The sequence below is a fragment of the Fukomys damarensis genome, unplaced genomic scaffold, assembly GCF_012274545.1.
Source record: "Fukomys damarensis isolate Sample0158 unplaced genomic scaffold, DMR_v1.0_HiC HiC_scaffold_13, whole genome shotgun sequence".
Lineage (NCBI taxonomy): Eukaryota > Metazoa > Chordata > Mammalia > Rodentia > Bathyergidae > Fukomys > Fukomys damarensis.
In genome coordinates, this window is record NW_022900925.1 from 17265972 (window position 1) to 17283475 (window position 17504).

General features: G+C 35.6%; 1 protein-coding gene across 1 annotated transcript in view; it reads right to left on the minus strand.

Annotated features, from left to right (window-relative positions):
* Positions 1-1344: 1344 nt before the first annotated feature.
* Taok1 (TAO kinase 1) overlaps positions 1345-17504 on the minus strand; it is a 123496-nt gene continuing 107336 nt past the window's right edge. Inside the window, exon 20 of the mRNA XM_010642246.1 lies at positions 1345-8664. Coding sequence (XP_010640548.1) covers positions 8203-8664 — 462 coding nt within the window. The 3' untranslated portion in view covers positions 1345-8202. The remainder of the gene's footprint in view (positions 8665-17504) is intronic.

Here is a 17504-nt window from a genome sequence, read left to right on the forward strand (position 1 = left end):
TGCCAAAAAAGGAGGCAAGAAACCAAGCCAAAATCTAGGTCTTGCAAAATCACTTTTCCCTTCACCAAAGGGAACTAGAAATGTACAAATTCATTGATGAACCTCAATGATAACGTATCAGTTAGCTGATAACCCTCATTTTATCTGGACCCCTGATTCATGGGAATAACTGAAACAGATTGTGGATAATATATACCACTTTCAGAAAAGAACATTTCACTTAGCTAAAATATTCCCTTCAGCTACCAAAGCTGGTCCTGGGCTGTGACAGGTGTGCATTCATCTCTCAATGGTCTACTCAGAAATGATAAGGTTACAGCTTTTTTCTTTTTTATCTTTTTTCTTTTTAAATAAAAAAGCAATTGACTGAAGCATTTTCTTTTTTTAAAGGTAAATAGCAAAAATAAAAATAAAAACCAACCCTGGCATTTGCAGAAATAATGCAAATGGAGTGATATGGCCTTTAAAGAAGTAGTTAGTAAGAAGAGAAGCGAAGAACCAGATAAAATGATGTATTAGTTTTTTTCCTTTTAAAAATTTCTACATGTGCAAAAAAAAAAAAATCATGCTGTTTGAGGATAACAAAGGAAAATGAGTAATTAAAACTAAAATTATAAATAATGTTTGGATGACTGGTAAAAGCAGAAACCAACCTGGGTTACAAAAAGGATTATACATTCAAAATGCTCTTAAACCCAGTGGGATAACTTATGTTAAAACTGTGTTAATAGTTATGTTAAAAATCTCAAGTTTGTTTTTAAATCTTCACAATACAAGCAAAGCTGTTTTAAAATATACACTATACATATTTCTCATAGTCTCTCCAACCTCATTAATGAGCATCAGGCTTTTCATATACTAAAACAAGGGGGTTCTGGAAGCTAAAATGCTTAAAGTAACCCATCCATTATTTAAATGTTTAAGTCTTAAGTGGGTTAAAAACTTTAGTAGACTTACATAAATAGGATTTAGCAACACAGGTGTTAAATTTTAAAAATTCTCAAGCATTTACAAATGATGAGGTTGGACAAACTGGGGAAGTTATGTGCGCTATACTTTAAATTGTTATTTACATCAGACCACTGCTTTTGTAAAAATTTTCCTAAAAAGTTAAAAACAATTTGGGGAATTAACCTGTCTAAGCTAGCAGAGAAGGATCATAAAAAGAAAGGTTAAGAACAAAAATATCTCCTAATAGAAACCCCACACATCCCTCTTCACTTAGATTTTACTCTATGAAACCTCTCTTGCTATTCCTAATAGGCTCATATATAGTGTCAAGATAATGTGGTAAAACACCTTGTCAAATAACTGGCCTCAAGTAACTTTTTATTTTTAAAGGTGTTTTCTTCCTTGTGTCTCTAGCTTGGATAATTTTGGGACACATGTAATTAATTGGAGGGGCACTCTAAGTAGGCACAATTCCCATTTAATGTGGAATAAAAGGCAAAAAATGCTGTTAGAAGAAGGGGTGGTGGTTTCTTTGATAGTATGAAAGGTAAGGAAGCACAACGGCACATTTGGAATGGGCACCAAAAGACAACTTCTCTGGCAATACACCAGAGGCATCCAACATCTTGGTAAACTAAATACACCTGTTTATGACCCCCCAAAAAGGGCTCGAAGGGTTCCAACACCCCTCAAGGGTTTTTTGATATGTGCCAAATGGTCACACAGACCAGCCAGAAACTACAAACAATAGGTAGCTGTATCCTTTTAAATTACATAATTCACTCTATGACCGTGTACAATTCATAGTAATAATAATGTTCATGCTTAGACAATGTATTTGAGGGTTAAGGAAAAGTAAAATGTGCCACTGAGAGAAACCTGTTCCCATATAACTGGTCTTCATGCTTTCAAGTGGCTCTAATATACCTTGGATACTAAGCCAAGCCATGCAAAAGCAAAGAGTACACACTTTTCATTAACATTGGTATCTCATTTCTAAACCACCGACTTCAAAGTAGCCATAGACACATATAACACAAGTACTGAAAGCATACAACTGAGGGCTCATGGATTTTTAAGAAATGCATTTCCCTCATCTATGTTCACCAGTCTTTAATACCTTGGCTACAAGGCCTATCAGAGATAGGGAGGTTAAATAGGGATAATGTTTAAGGAACATATGTAATTCTGGAATTAGAAAAATGTTCCAGAAATGGGATAAATGTGCCAGCAATAAGCATAGTTCATTTCATTTGAAAATTCAGGTAAAGAGCCCATAAAAAGTCCCAAACCATAATGTTATCAACTGCATAATTTACATAAACAGTAACACACTTGTGCACTTTATAGACAAAACACACTTCTGTAAACATGGCCACTGGGGGAGGGAGGCTCCTACCTCACTCATGACTGAGGATGTGTAATCATTATATTAAATAAAGTTACTTAGCTTAAAAAATTTCAAACCTGACCAATGATTAAGCTTCATTTCCCCCTGTTTAACAACATTTAAGCATTAATTCTAAAAATGTCACCTAGGATGGTTTCAGGGTTAGATGCTAGAACCACAACTGGCAATGACAGTAACTCCTCTCTAGCTGGCACAGACCTATAAACTTTAGTACAAAACCAAAAAAATACAGAAACTAGGTCAATTTGTTAGCTACATATTTACAGATAATTACATGATTTTTCACTCACAATTGCTAAAAACTGTGAGTAAAAGGAAACTGTGCAGGTTGAATTACCCGTACTTTGAGGGGAATTCTTGGGCATCAAGATACCCTTTTTCATTAATTCAGGAGACTCACCTTCTCTCCACTTTGTCATGGCAAACTACCTACGGATGTTTGGATTAGTGTATCTGGTGGGCATCCTGCTGTTTGAAAGGATTAATCTTTTTCTCTAAAGAACCCCTTGTATATTTAAAAATAAAACAAACAAAAATACAATCAGACACATACACCCTCCCACACAAAAAAAATCTGTGAAATTTCAGAAGTTTGGATTGCTGGGAAACAATTAACAGTGATGGTGACATAGTACATGGCTCCACACGTTTAATTCTCTGCCTTTAATTTCTTTAAAAGATATGCGTCTTTGGGTGGGTGGGAAGTGCAAGTTTAAGAAGCCCACAATAGGCAGATAAGGTGCTACTAATTCATGTATTATGATCTGAAGACTACCATCAGGCCAAATGGATTCTCTTCCTATATATGAAGGAAATTTTTGAAATCTGAATATAAGCAAGACAGAAAAAATTAGTCATTACAACTTTAACAGATGCTATCAGAATTCAGTAGGAAATATGACAATAAAGGAAGAGTTCTCAGCTTCACTTTGTTTTTCTAGACAGTGTTTAATATAATAAAACTTCTTTACAAATTAAATGATTTCCAATGTAGATCTACTGTAGCAATTTCATAAAAGTGCAGACAACATAACCAGACACAGCAAAATAGACTTCGATCAGTAGTCCTTGCATACTTCAGGGGCAAGTATGCTAAATGTACAGCACACTCTTCCTTTAAGGAATCTGAGGATGGGAAATTTCCAGTTCTTAACAACTATGAGTGAGTGCATTTTAAAAGGTAGCACTACAACCTAGGTAGAAATGCTATCATGTTGGGGGAAAAAAAATAAGTGAATTTGTTTCTTTTCAAAAATGAATAATGATCTGTATTTTGTTAAGCAGTTCAAAGATGACAGCCCAAGTTTTAATTTTGCTGCTTAAAGGCTGTAAGAAATAAGAATTTCTTCATCCACCACTATAGGAGATTCACTTTACACACCTTAAATATATTACTTTCTGACTTGAATATACACTAGGATTACTTCACATTTTCAGCATGGGACAAAATGCAGAACGATATAAACTTCCAAAGACAAGGTTGCTGTGTTGGGCCAAATCTCTGCTTGAATAGTAGTGGCTCAGAAGGGGTGGAAGGTGCACAAAGAACTTACTATTAGCAAGCAAGAAGAGGCAGCTAAAAACAGAAAGCTCCTCACACCAATACCATAATCTGCTCTCAGTGGCCATTTCCTATTGATTGTACAGTTCAAGAGAACCTTAGATGTTTTAGTTGTAATTCCTTTCTTGGCTGTTCAGATCCTCAGCAAAATATACAATTACTAGTATTAATGGAATAAAAAAGATCCATGGCATCACTAAGAAATACATAATATATAAAGATTGTGATTTACTGGTTCTTTTTATCATCTTTGCAGAGGAAATTACTACCAGTGTTCTCTCCACAATTCACTTTTCTTTGTCATCACTCATCTTTTGTCACATCACAACACAAAACTCACAGAAACACCAACTGGCTTCTTCCCCAGCACTATTTTACTGCACTACAACTTATGGTTCCATTTTTTTTTTTTTTTTTTTTTAACTTTTCTCTCCACTCACTCAAGTGCTAAGAGGGATTAAAAAGGAAAAGATTGAATCCAATGATCACCTTTTCATAAATATCAACCCAGAGTACTTTAAAAAAACACACCCGGATTATTGCCTTTACCGAGGACTGAAATAAAACCAAACAAAAACAACAGAACCTTAAGTGCCCTGATGGAAATGTACAGTATGAGTTACATCCATCCATCTATACACACATATAGACACTCATATGTATATACAGTATATACATACAAATGATAATAGCTATACCAAAAATGTGCATATTTAACACAGTTTTAAAAAGCCAGTAGATCATGGTATAATACAATTTATTTCCACTAGTGAATGGCACAAATGGAGAATTGCAAAGGAGGTGTTTCAAGTACAATGAAGTCATCTTCACAGGTGAAAATAAATAGTATTATTCCAGTGTCCAACACAATGTATTTTATAAAAGTTTAAAATGCCAGACATTTAGTACTTACAAAAGCAGAAAGTTACTAAAGTCTATCTTATGGTCTGAAAAAAAGACACAGCAATTTCAATTTTGGAAAAGAGGGGCAGGGCTTGAGAAAAATTGATAGAAATGGGAGTGTCCAGGAAAGCATCTTTAGTGTTTGAATAGTGTGTACCTATGTCTAGCCAGCTGAAAATCATTACTATGTTTAAGTTCAAAATACTTACGTCAATTTCACCTATGGGTGTGACTGTAAATACAGGGCCATTCTTTATGTATAGAAATGACTAAAAAGAACGTCAGCTCTGATAAAAATAATATAAACACATTCTTAACCTAACATTGTCTATATAGTGAAAATGCTTTTAGATACTCTAATTTGGAGTTAGAACTGACTTTTAAAAAGAAGAAAAATGTGCAAAGGGAAGAAAATCTAATTAGGAATAAAAATGATTCAACATATGAGGCTTTGCATTTTTAAAATGCTAACACAAAAAAAAGGATAAGGGCAAACACAAGAAACTTTTCACTGCCAGGCTCTGGATACCAGATATAACATTTACAAATTCTGATATGCTACACAAATTTCCCATGCTTTTAATTTTCTTAAACACATATATGAGTGAACACCAACACTAGGGAGGAGGTAGTGTTAGTTTGATTAAACTCTGACATTTGCACACAGATTCAGAAAGTGCTTGCTCTTTCTTCAGGGTATCTTAAAACCCTTCATATCTTCCTGCTACTAGTTTTATTCTATGATGATTCCTATCATGAGATTTGTCAGAAGTTAACATCCCCAAAACACACAAAAAAACCCAATTAATTTAAATCATTGTTGCAAACTACATATATCTAAATTAAAATTAATGATATAATCCAGGTATGATATCCTACAATATAAAACTAGTTGTCACACAAATCAGATACAAACCCTAACTGGACAGACCTCTGGAGTCAGTATTCAATCATGCTTTTTAAGTACATTTGATGTGAATGAACTCAATAACTCAATTAGCCTTACTGAAGCTCACAAGTGGATTTAAAAGTGTATCACTGGTAGTACTTTGAGTTTGCAAGAGGTTTTGTAAGCAAATCTGATCTGATTCCTTATTCTACCTCTCCAGTAGTTGAGGGGGGCCAGATCTTTGAAGAACATTTATAAAGGTATTAAAAGTCTATCACATTTCTACATACTTCATTTATTTCTAAAGCTCTTATAATTTTTCTCCAAATAGGTAGATTTCTTGTTGAAATACTGTATAATAGTTGAATGCAAATAAAAAAGACTAAAAGCCTTTTTATCAGCTATGACAAATATATGTCAAGCTTACCTAAAAACTGGTGATCCGGAGCATGGCCAAGAGGACGACACATCAGAATTCTACTTGAAACACTGGCTAGAAGTATGTGTGAACTCCATTTTGATTTTGGTTTTTAAAGGATTTCTATTAATGCATTCATTTTCTTATAATTACCTTCAAATCAATCGATGTCAGAAATTCCTACAGGGAAAGATTCATGGAGACTGGGCTGACATACAGTACCTAGGGAAAACTTAAAAATCTGTTTGAGAAAACTAACAGATTACAATTTGGTCATTAGTTTGGTCTAGGGTTAAAGAGTATTATTATGAGGGACATAGAGAGTCTTATCTTGGAGCCCTCTCAGTATATGAAAAGCAGGATCCAGAGTTAGCAGCAAGAGTTCTTCAAGACCTAAAAAAAAGGGTTCTTCAAGACAAGGGGGTAGGGGACAGGACAATAACTTGTAAGAAACTCTGATCCATAACTAAAGAGAACATTTTTTTCTTCAAGTCATATTCACAGCTCCCCACCCATCTCCAACTCAACTTCTACATACACATGGAAATACCAAGTAATATCTGACTTTCAACATCGGGTTGATCCTTCATTGTAAAACAGAACAAGTTTTTTAAAAATGCCCCCCACCAAATGTTAGCTTTTGTCAAGAGATTCCCTGACCATTATAACTTACTTTTACTTTTTTTTTTGTCGTTTTGTTTTTTCATTTGCCAAACTTCCTAGCTCCTTTTCAGTAGTATTTTAGCACTGAGGCTTGAGACTTCTGGAGTGGTGTTTCCTATTGTGTGATGTTAACATGATTCCAAATAGTCACTAAGTCTCAATGAACTAGAAGTTTGTAAAGCACTGCAGCAACAAAAACAGCAATTATAAAACAGAGGACCTGCAGATGCAGCAAAATCTACAGTGGTGATGAGGATTAGTCAGCAGCTGGTAGTCATTGGCTCAGTGGCTCCTGGTTCACTATGGCAACTAAACATTTAAATAATTGACTAGTCTACTTGTAAACAGGAAATCCCATAAGCCAAAAGGGGATAGTCAAATTATGTCTATGTAGTGTGATGAAAATTCCCATAGATGGCAGTTTGCAAATATGGCATCATTCAAATACTCTGGCATTTGATTTGGATTGGCTTTCTGTCTTTGTTTCAGTACAAAGTAAAAGTACTGTTCAGGATGTTGGGACTTTTAGAGCTTAGCTAGGATAAGATATCACAGTATAAGCAACAAATGTCAAGAAACATATACTTCATCTCCTCATGCTGCTGCTAGACATACTTATCATATAAACTTTCAGGGGCCCCCTCACTCTGCTGGTCTTCCCCTTTAAAGGCTTACAGGTTGGTTCATGTAATCCCTATACAGCTTGTGATCTCCTTAAGCAATTACAACTTGCTGTGACACAAAGAAGGCACAACTGATCTGAAAAAATCATTGACAAACTTATGAAGCATTCAGAAAAGAACTAAGTTATTTTCTATGATTTGAAAAGGTCAACACAACCCTTTAGTGCTCATAGATTTCTGATTTTTAAAATCCAAATGAGGCTGAGAAGTCAGATCAATTTAATAAAGAAAATATAATATATTGGTGAGGAGGTGCAGGTGTACTCCAATAGCTTGTTTCAGCATATGCTGCCTGCTGTCAGTGGCTCATAAAAATTTTGAATATGGAGGATAGCTTTAGATTTTCTCACAAACTTCTCAGGATATGATACCCTAAAGTGATGATTCAAGCCACTTTTGCTGCATTTTATTTTTGCAGTATTCAGAAAATACCCCCTTTATAGCCAATTTCATTTTACTACATACATGAAATGTTTAATATCAATTCCTTTTCAAAATTTCCCCAAAAAGTTAAAAAAAAAAAAAAAGATCAAACCCGGCAGCCAAATACTATGACAACCCAATTAGTAAACACAAAACAACGCTTTACAAAAATGAATAAAATATACCATTATGCACTCAGCTTCCACACTGTAGTACCCAAGTGAGGAGGCTGCTGTGACGATGTCTGTAGGCAGTTTCTTTTGGCAGAGAGCTCCAGCGGAATTGCCACTTTCAATTAAGTTATGTATAAGACATGTGTGACCCATTGGATATTTGTGAAGTGACACTTGTGCTTCTGCTCATGCCCTGCTCCGTCCGTCCCCCAGAAGCTGTCCGCCTCAGAGCCTGGGGGCTATTGCGGACTCCTATACTGCTACCTCGAGGTACCCCTTGCATTGGCCCTGAGGGGTGACCCCATGGCTGGGGTCCACCTTGCATTGGATGACCCCAAGCTTGTGGTGGGCCACCCATGGGATGACCCCAGTGAGGTCCTGGACCCCCAGCAGGATTGTGAGACCAACCAGAAGCTCCTGGGTAGCTGTGGCTGAATGCTTCAGGGGAGAGATTAGAAAGGACCATGTTACTAAAACCTAGTCTCATGCTTTCAGAGTCAAAAGCTTCAATTTCTCTGGCTTGACGCTCTAGCAGGCTTCGTATTCGTTCTGTGCGTTCATTCTGTAAAGCCAACATCTCTTCTTCGATCTGTTGGGGGTGGGGAAAGGGAAAGCAAAAGAAAAGCCAATTTATTTTTAAAACATCTATAAAGTAAGGAAGCAATGATTACTCAATTTTGAAGTAGCTATTTTATGGGTGTACATTTAAAAATCAAAAGAGGTGTACTGTAGGAATCATGCATAATTCTTATTTCTAAAATTTATAAAATTAAGTTCTTAAAAGCAAAGCTAAACTTGGAAGTAATAAATATGTTTATCACCAATGGCTGCTAAATCCACCAAGTAAAAAGGAAAATTAGTGGAAATGAGTGGAAAAAGACAATGAGTGAGGGGAAGCGCTAACAGATACAACACAAATATTTTTTGTTTTTATTTGGGCTTTTGTTTTTTTTTTGTTTTTTTTTGGGAGAAAGTGTTTCACTATGTAGTTCAAGTTCTGGCCCTGAAATCATTGTATAGCCCAGGTTAGCCTCAAACTCATGGTGATCCTCCTTGCCTCAGCCTCTTGAGTACTAGGATAAAAAGGTATGTGCCACCACACCCAGCTTTTCAATAAAATAAATATTGTTGTAGGAACAGACAAGTAGATTAGTGAAGTGAAACTATGATGTTAATCCTAGTTTATAGGTCTTTAACAAAGACTGAGGATGGAGGTATCGCATACTTGCTTAACATATATCAGGCCCTGGGTTTGATCGCTAGCGCTCCCCCCACCTAAAAAAAAGTACTATACATAATGAGACATTAGTGGGTTGGGTGGCCATCATAATCCATTTTGGAAAACGGGAAATTACAAATTCATCTATTACAATAAATACGGTTTACTATATAAAAATAAATAATTTACACGGGAAAATACACAATAAAATCAATTTTTATAAACAAATTTTTTTTGTTTTTTTTTTTTTTGTTTTTGTTTTTTGAGACACGGTCTCACTATGTAGTTGAGACTGACCTGGAACTCATTATGTAGCCCAGGCTGGTCTCGAACTCACAGGCGGTCCTCCTGCCTCAGCCTCCTGAGTGCTGGGATTACAGGTGTGAGCCACCACACCCGGCTTAAACTTGAACTTTTAACTGAATTATCAGATTGACAATACCTGACTCTACTAATTAATATTAATAATTACTTAAAAGTGGGACTATGTATTTTATATATATATATTTGGGGGGGGTACCAGGAATTGAACTCAGGACCCTGTGCTTGAGAGGCAGGCAGTGGCACCACTGAACTAAATCCCCGGCCCCAGACATTATATATTTTTAATGGGATTGATACAAAGAAGTACACAGTAACCATAATGAAAAATCCTTGTGAAAAACTTAATAGGAAAAAAACCTGAACCTAAATATAATCATACCTTTTGATCTACCTGTTCATAGGAAATATTAAGTATAAGAGAGTGGAAACTATTAAATGACACCAGGAGGATGCAATCAGCCAAATCTAGAATTTAGACATTTCTAAAATCCACAATTTAAAAGTTGAGGGGAGAGGAAGAACTGTTATAAGCTAAAACTTGAAAGGCAATTAACCAAATGTAATGTATCAATATTGTTTGGGCCTTGATCCAAATAAAGCAATTACAAAGAAGACTTTTTGAAATAACAGGGGAAACTTAGATATGAACTAAAAAAAAGTAATACTAATTTTGTTAGGTGCCACAATGGAAATACGCTTAACATAACCATAATTAATGTAAGATCAAAACATTCTATCTATATTTAGGGGTGAAATTATAATATACTAGGATGTTTTTAAAACCCCCAGACACTATCCACCACAAAAGATGTTGAGGAGAAAAAAAAAAATCAATAGAATACTAATTGTTGATGCTGGATGAGGCATACTTAGGGATTTTCTTGTACTAGTTAGTATTCTTACTTTTGTGATGTCTGAAATTTTCCATAATAAAATGCTTTTTAAAAACTGTATATCGGGCTGGGGATTTAGCTCGGTGGTTCTGGCACCTGCTTTGCAAGTGGCAAGGACATAAATTCGATCCCTGGTACCAAAAAAACCAAAAATTGTATATAATGAGACTATGTAGGGGGCTGGGGATTTAGCTCAGTGGTTCCACCGCCTGCCTTGTAAGCTCAAGGTTCCAAGTTTGATCCCCAGTACTAAAAAAAAAAGAATATGTAGGGATCAAAGAGCAGGAAAAAGAGAACTTAACAGGGATGAAAATAATCAATATATGCATCGATCAATATACCAAAATAAATATATTATTCTGTATTACTAATATGCACCAATAAAAAAATCCGTAACAGAGCATCAAATTATCATTTTATTTTTTGGGGGGTTGGTTACTGAGGCCAGGACTTTTCAAAGGCTAAGAAGGTGCTCTCCTACTGAGCTACATCCCCACCCAAAGTACAGGGGTGCCTTGGTGTGTGTGATTAATTGGTTCCAGGAGATTTGATCGGTACCAAAAACAATGAGTACCAAACAAATTATTTTGGCTGGAAAGGATAGCAAGTCACAAGGCAATGGACACTCACAAATTCTAGCTTGCATGTTGGGCGCCAAACAAAAAATAAGTGGCAGGACAAAATTTTCATAGGACGATGTGTCAATTCAAGTACAAAATTCAGCAAGTTTCAAAGCAGGAGAGCACCAAATTATGATCATATCAGGTTTTAAGGCAACTGAGGACTTAACTCTGCAGAAATCTAACTCAAAAAAAATTTAATTTTTATGTGACAAGTTTATACAAGTATCCTTTGTAAAAGCATACAGTTTTAGCATGGGAAGCACACATAATTAGAAACTGCATTAGAATGTGTTAAGATATAATAACATTTATAGGTGAAGAATGGAATGATTTATAAAAGTCTACTGAAAGATGGTATATAGATTAGATTTTAAAAGATCAGATGTTAATGAGAACAAAGACCTGTCATGTAAAGGTACAAGATCCCGATAATGAATGTAACTGTACTGTACACCTAAAATGTACCAATAAACTCAATGAGAATAAAAAGATTAGATGTTTATCAGGAACACAAGATGAGGGAAAAGACATTTTTACCAAAGGAAACACAGGTAAAAGGCCTGGAGAATGATAAGAATTGCCTGGGGAAGTATACATAGGTCAGAACAGATTGGAGTATGAAGAGTTTAAGAATTAGTGTTTTATGTATAAAAGTATTCTTAAAAAGTTAGGCATTTTATATGAAAGTTGAAGGAAGACAGATTAAACATGAATTCTTCTGAAGGGAAGAATGAATTATTAACTGGGGTGATTTCTCAATGGTAGGATTAAGGACAAATCTTTAAGTATGCATCCATATATTTGCCAAGTTTTAAAACTTTCTATTTAAAAATTATAGGTCTGGGGGTGTAGCTCAGTGGTAGCGTTGGCCAATCATGTACAAAGCCTCAAATTCAATTCCTATACTGAATAGTTTCCCTGGTGTGAATAATCTGCAATAATACATAAGATCCTAATAAGATTACTGACATTTAGAAATGAGAAGAAAGGAGCTAAAGGTGTACGGAAGGTGGGATGGGTAGGGGAAGGGTAATAAGGGAAAAGAAAAAAATGTGAGATAATGAAAAGATGAAAATAAAGTGTTTGTAGATGGGAAGGGGAGGAGGGGGTGAAGGGAGGGCAGGGGTAAGGGGAAAAAATGAGAATCAAGACTTGTCATGTAGAGGTACAAGATCCCAACAATGAATGTAACTGTACTGTATCCCTAAAATGTACCAATAAACTCAATTAAAGCTGAAAAAAAAAATTCAATTCCTAGCACCACAGAAAGATAGAGAAGGGAGGGAAAAGGAGAAGAAGAGGGAGGAGAAAAGTATTTGCAAAGTAATTTTCCTATCTCTATAAAATACCAAATTCAGCCAGGCACAGTGGTGGAATTCCAGCTACTCAGAAGGCTAATGCAGCAAGACTGAAAGGTAGAACCCACCCCAGCCTGGGCTGGTGTATCTGTAATCCCAGTACTCTGAGAGGTAGAGACAAGAGTAATTTAGTGGCCTGGTGAAAATTAAAAAAAGGTCTGGGGAATACAGATCAGTGCACACACCCTGAGTTCAATTCCTAAATTGAACAGCCTAAATCATACAGAATTAAATCTACACATCAATAAGGAATCAAGAATTTTAGTACTTGGGCCGGATATTTAGCTCAGTGGTTCTGGCACCTGCCTTGCAAGCGCAAATTCCTGAGTTCGATTCCCAGTACCAAAAAAAAATTTTTTTGAGTCTTCCTTTTAACTAGTTTATGTGTAAAAACCTCAAAAATTCATGCACTAAAAATATTTACTTTAATTCAAGAGATACAATAAATGATGGCAATGTGGTGAGCATATAAATGACCCAAATTCCTTGCATATTATCTAAAGGGAATTCATGATAAAAAATTTAAACATATTAATGCTTATCAATATTTTATCTAATAAGCTTTGTATCAATTTTGTTTGCTGCTAAGTTCTGTCATGTGACCCCCCCAGTGTTGAGGGTCAAACCCAAGGACCCAGGAACTTGTCCATGGTAGTATTTTTTTTAGTTACATAAAATTCAAAGCTGGGTATTGTGGCACATGACTATAATCCTAGCACTTTGGAAGGCTGAGGCAGGAGGATCACAAGTTTGAACCCAGGCTAGACAATGCAGCAAGACTTTGTCTCAAAACAAAAAATCCAAAAACCAATCAAACAAAAAACATTAAAAAAGAGCTAGGGGATATAGCTCAGTCATAAAGCCTTTGCCTAGCATGTCTAAGGTTCTGGGTTCAATCCCTAGTGCCCCCCCACACACTCACAAAGCCTCCTCCAAACTAAGATTCATGATAGTTCATATTAAATCTTACTTCTCTCTTTTGTTTTGGGTACTGGCAACTGAACTCAGGACCTTGTGCTTGCGAGGCAGGTGGCAGAACCAAATTTACTTTTCTTAAAGTATATTATTACTGCAAACTAGAGAAGTAGTTTCAATCGGCAGATACAGTTACCATAATTAAACTTTCGAGAGGTTTTCTCAACCTAGTGTGATCTTTGTGTGTGAATACAAAAAGAAAGATCTGGTAAGGTGTTCTAATTTCTAAATCTTAAACATTATCAACTAAGATATTGCAATTAAGCGAAATACTGAGAGAAAATTAAATGAGTTTTTTTTTTAAAAAAAGGCCATGTATACCACTTTTCATATATATGTGTGTGAAAGTCACATGAAATTTAACATATACTACTATTATCTAGTTGAAAATTTAATGTAAATGAAAGATAAGAAAGTTAAAATAAAACTTTATGGACTATGGGTTTAGCTCAGTGGTGTTTGCCTAGCATGTACAAGGCTCTCGGTTTCATTTCCAGCAACCTCTAAAATCAAAATTCAAGATTGGGCACGGTGGCAAATCTCTGTAACTCCAACACTTTGGAGGCTGATTTAGGAGGACTGATAAAAGTTTGAGACCAGCCTGGGCTATATAGTGAGTTCAAGCCCTGCCTGAAGTATATAGTATCAATCTGTCCAATAAAACAAAACAAGACAAAATGAAACACACATACACAAAACTCAAGATTCCATGTACAAATGTAGCTTGTTTTGTTGGTGTCTCAACCTAAGGAACAATTCACTCTTTTGTACTTCTCTTTATTTATAGGTAACTTTCTTGTAAGTGCAACCAGTATAAACAAAGTACAGAAAAAATAACTGTTATTTTTTAGTGTGTTTTTTTCTTTTCTGGTGTTGTGCCTTGTACATGTTAAGCACATGCTCTAACACTGAATAAAAACCCCTGCTGCAATTTTTCAGTTTTTATGAAGAGGTATATGGTCTTGGCAACTGCCAATAGAGCTCAGACTGCCTTTAGTCATATACTTCATTTGAAATGCAAATAGCTCTATAAACCAATTAACATGTTAGAATACTATAAATTTATCAACCCATTGCTTATATACTTGGTCCTAGGCACTGAACACAGGGCCTTCTCACTGAACCATATCCCATATTTTGAGACAGGGCCTCACTAAGTTGTTAAATTGCCCAGGTGGTGCTTGAACTTGCAATCCTCCTGCTTTAGCCTCCCAGATTACTAGGGTTATAGGAGGGCACACCACCATGATTTGCTTCTTTAAAATGCTAAATAATCTTAGGTATTTTTCATTATCAAAATGATCTATAAATTATATTTGAAAAAAGAAAAATAGGCCTGATATGCTGGCTCATGATTGTAATCCCAGTACTTGGGAGGCTGAAGCAGGACTGTTGTGAATTCAAGGCCAGCCTGGGCTACATACTGAGATCCTGTCTCAAAAGCCACTACTAATATTACTTTAGTAAATATAATTTTTTTTACATTTTATTTAAACACCACACTTTTCCATGTTAATAGTTTATATATAAATTTATATATATTTATATATTTATATATATTGTATAAACACACACACACACACACACACACACATATATGATAACTATGGTTTAAATGGTTGAATAAGACTGTATTAGCAGGGCTGGTGAAATAATTCAGTGCAGGGTCCTGGGTTTGATCTCTAATAGTGGGAAGAAGAAAAAAGATTTTCTTAGTGACTTGGTCCTATTTACTTAATTAAATCTCTATAATATATTGTAAACACACACACACACACACACACACACATATATGATAACTATGGTTTAAATGGTTGAATAAGACTGTATTAGCAGGGCTGGTGAAATAATTCAGTGCAGGGTCCTGGGTTTGATCTCTAATAGTGGGAAGAAGAAAAAAGATTTTCTTAGTGACTTGGTCCTATTTACTTAATTAAATCTCTATTTTAGATGGTTATTTTAAGCTACTATAAAATATGTAAAATTAACATATGTATACTGTTTTCCTTATATATTCATTTCTTTTCTTTAGAATAACTTCTCAAAATTTTAAATGTTTAACATTTCAGAGCCTCAATATACACCTCTTAACTTATTAGTTCTACGATGAATTAGCAATGTATGAGTGCCACTGTATCTTCAAAGGATATATATTTTTTTGGGGGGGTATTGGGGATGGAACTTGTAACCTTGCACTTGTGAAGCAGGTGGGGAAACTGCCGAGCTAAATCCCTAGCCCAAAGGATATTGTTTTGTTTTGAGACAGGGTCTCACTATGTAGTTGAGACTAACCTGAAACTCACTATGGAGCCCAGGCTGGTCTTGAACTCACACCGATCCTCCTGCCTCAACCTCCTGAGTGCTGGGATTACAGGCGTGCGCCATCACGCCCAGGTAGTAGGATATTAGTTTTTATACCCACATTATACTAGAGTTTGTATAACATGTAGGCTTTGTTTCACATATTGAAGGTAATACCTAAGGGGCTAATTATATATCACTAGGTACAACTAAAATTACAACCACAATATTTTTACTTGTCTACCTACCATAATCTATCCTTCCTTCCTTCTTTCCTTCCTTCCTTCCTCTTCCCTCCCTTTTTCCATCCATCCTGAGAATTCAACCAAAGCCTTCTCATTGAGCTACATTCCTAGCCCTTTTTTTTTTTTTTTTTAGGCAAGGTCTTGCTAAACTTCCCAGGGTGGGCTCGAACTTGTGATCCTCCACCTCAGACTCTTAGAATGCTCGAATTACCATAACCAGATACAACTATAATTTAACAGTACGCATTATTTCCCTCACAGCACTATTTGTGAAGTACTACAGCAAATTTTTCTTTTAGTGGTAATTGTGAGGCATAAGAGACAAAATTTTAAATACAAAAGTTGGAAGCAGACACATGGGACAAATAAGATTTTTCAAAATTTATATTTCTATCCTTCCCATCTTGGATGACAAACATTGAGATAATTTTTAGAGGCCAAGTACCTTAAAAGAAGCCAGTAATAAAGACAGCTGCGCTTCAAAAGTAGGAACATTCTTGTACAATTTTTATGTTTCTATAATACCATCACTCTGACAGGCTGAATCAGGGGGATTGCAAGTTTGAGACTAGCCTGGGCAGCTTAGCAATTGAGAATCTGTCTTAAAATAAAAAAGAAAAAGGGACTAGGAATATAGTTCAATGTTAAGGTTGTGGGTTCAATGGTTCAATCCATAGCACCACTAACCTACAAAAAAGATGGAACTTTTAATTTAATAAGATGTTCTATTTTTATCCTAAGAATTACAGGAAACAGAGGAAAACCCACAGGCCCTATGGCCCAGAAACAACGACAACTTTAGGAAGATCAATAGACAGCACTTAACAATACAAAGGACCTGAGACTACATCAGTTGTTGGGAATTTATGACTCAAGAGTTTTAGATACAGCTCTGAATCCTGGATAGAACTGGTATTTTATCATTTCTCACAATGAGTGCCTTACCTCTTTTTACCTCTCAAAATTTTCTATTACCTTTTCCCCAGAACACACATATATAAATACATATTTCTTACTACACTGACAGATTTGAATGAGGGTGGGGGAGGTCTATCCCTATCCTCTAATATATGACAAAGAATAAATCAGAAGAAGTAAAGATGTATCCAGAAGTAACATTTTTCGGCTTGACTTTTCACCTGTGTGGAGCTGGTTTTACCTTCTGCCCTTTAGTAATTGTCCACCAACCTGCATAGTTCCAGGCCAAGGTGTATGAGTAAAGTATATAGTCCTTATCCTTTGTCCCTGCCTCTCCCAGGCAATTACTGCAGTTCTTTTTCTTCACTATCCAAGTCTTTCTCCAACCTTCTTAGGTAGAGCTAGATACACAAAAGAAGTGAGGAACATGGAGCCAGACTGCTACGCTCACAATTCATATCTTCACATATTCTCATATTCTTTGTCTAGCAATCACTAATTATATTCCCTTGATTCATTACTGAATTAATAATTTTAAAGACAAAAAAAAAAAAAAAACCACAAAAAACCAAA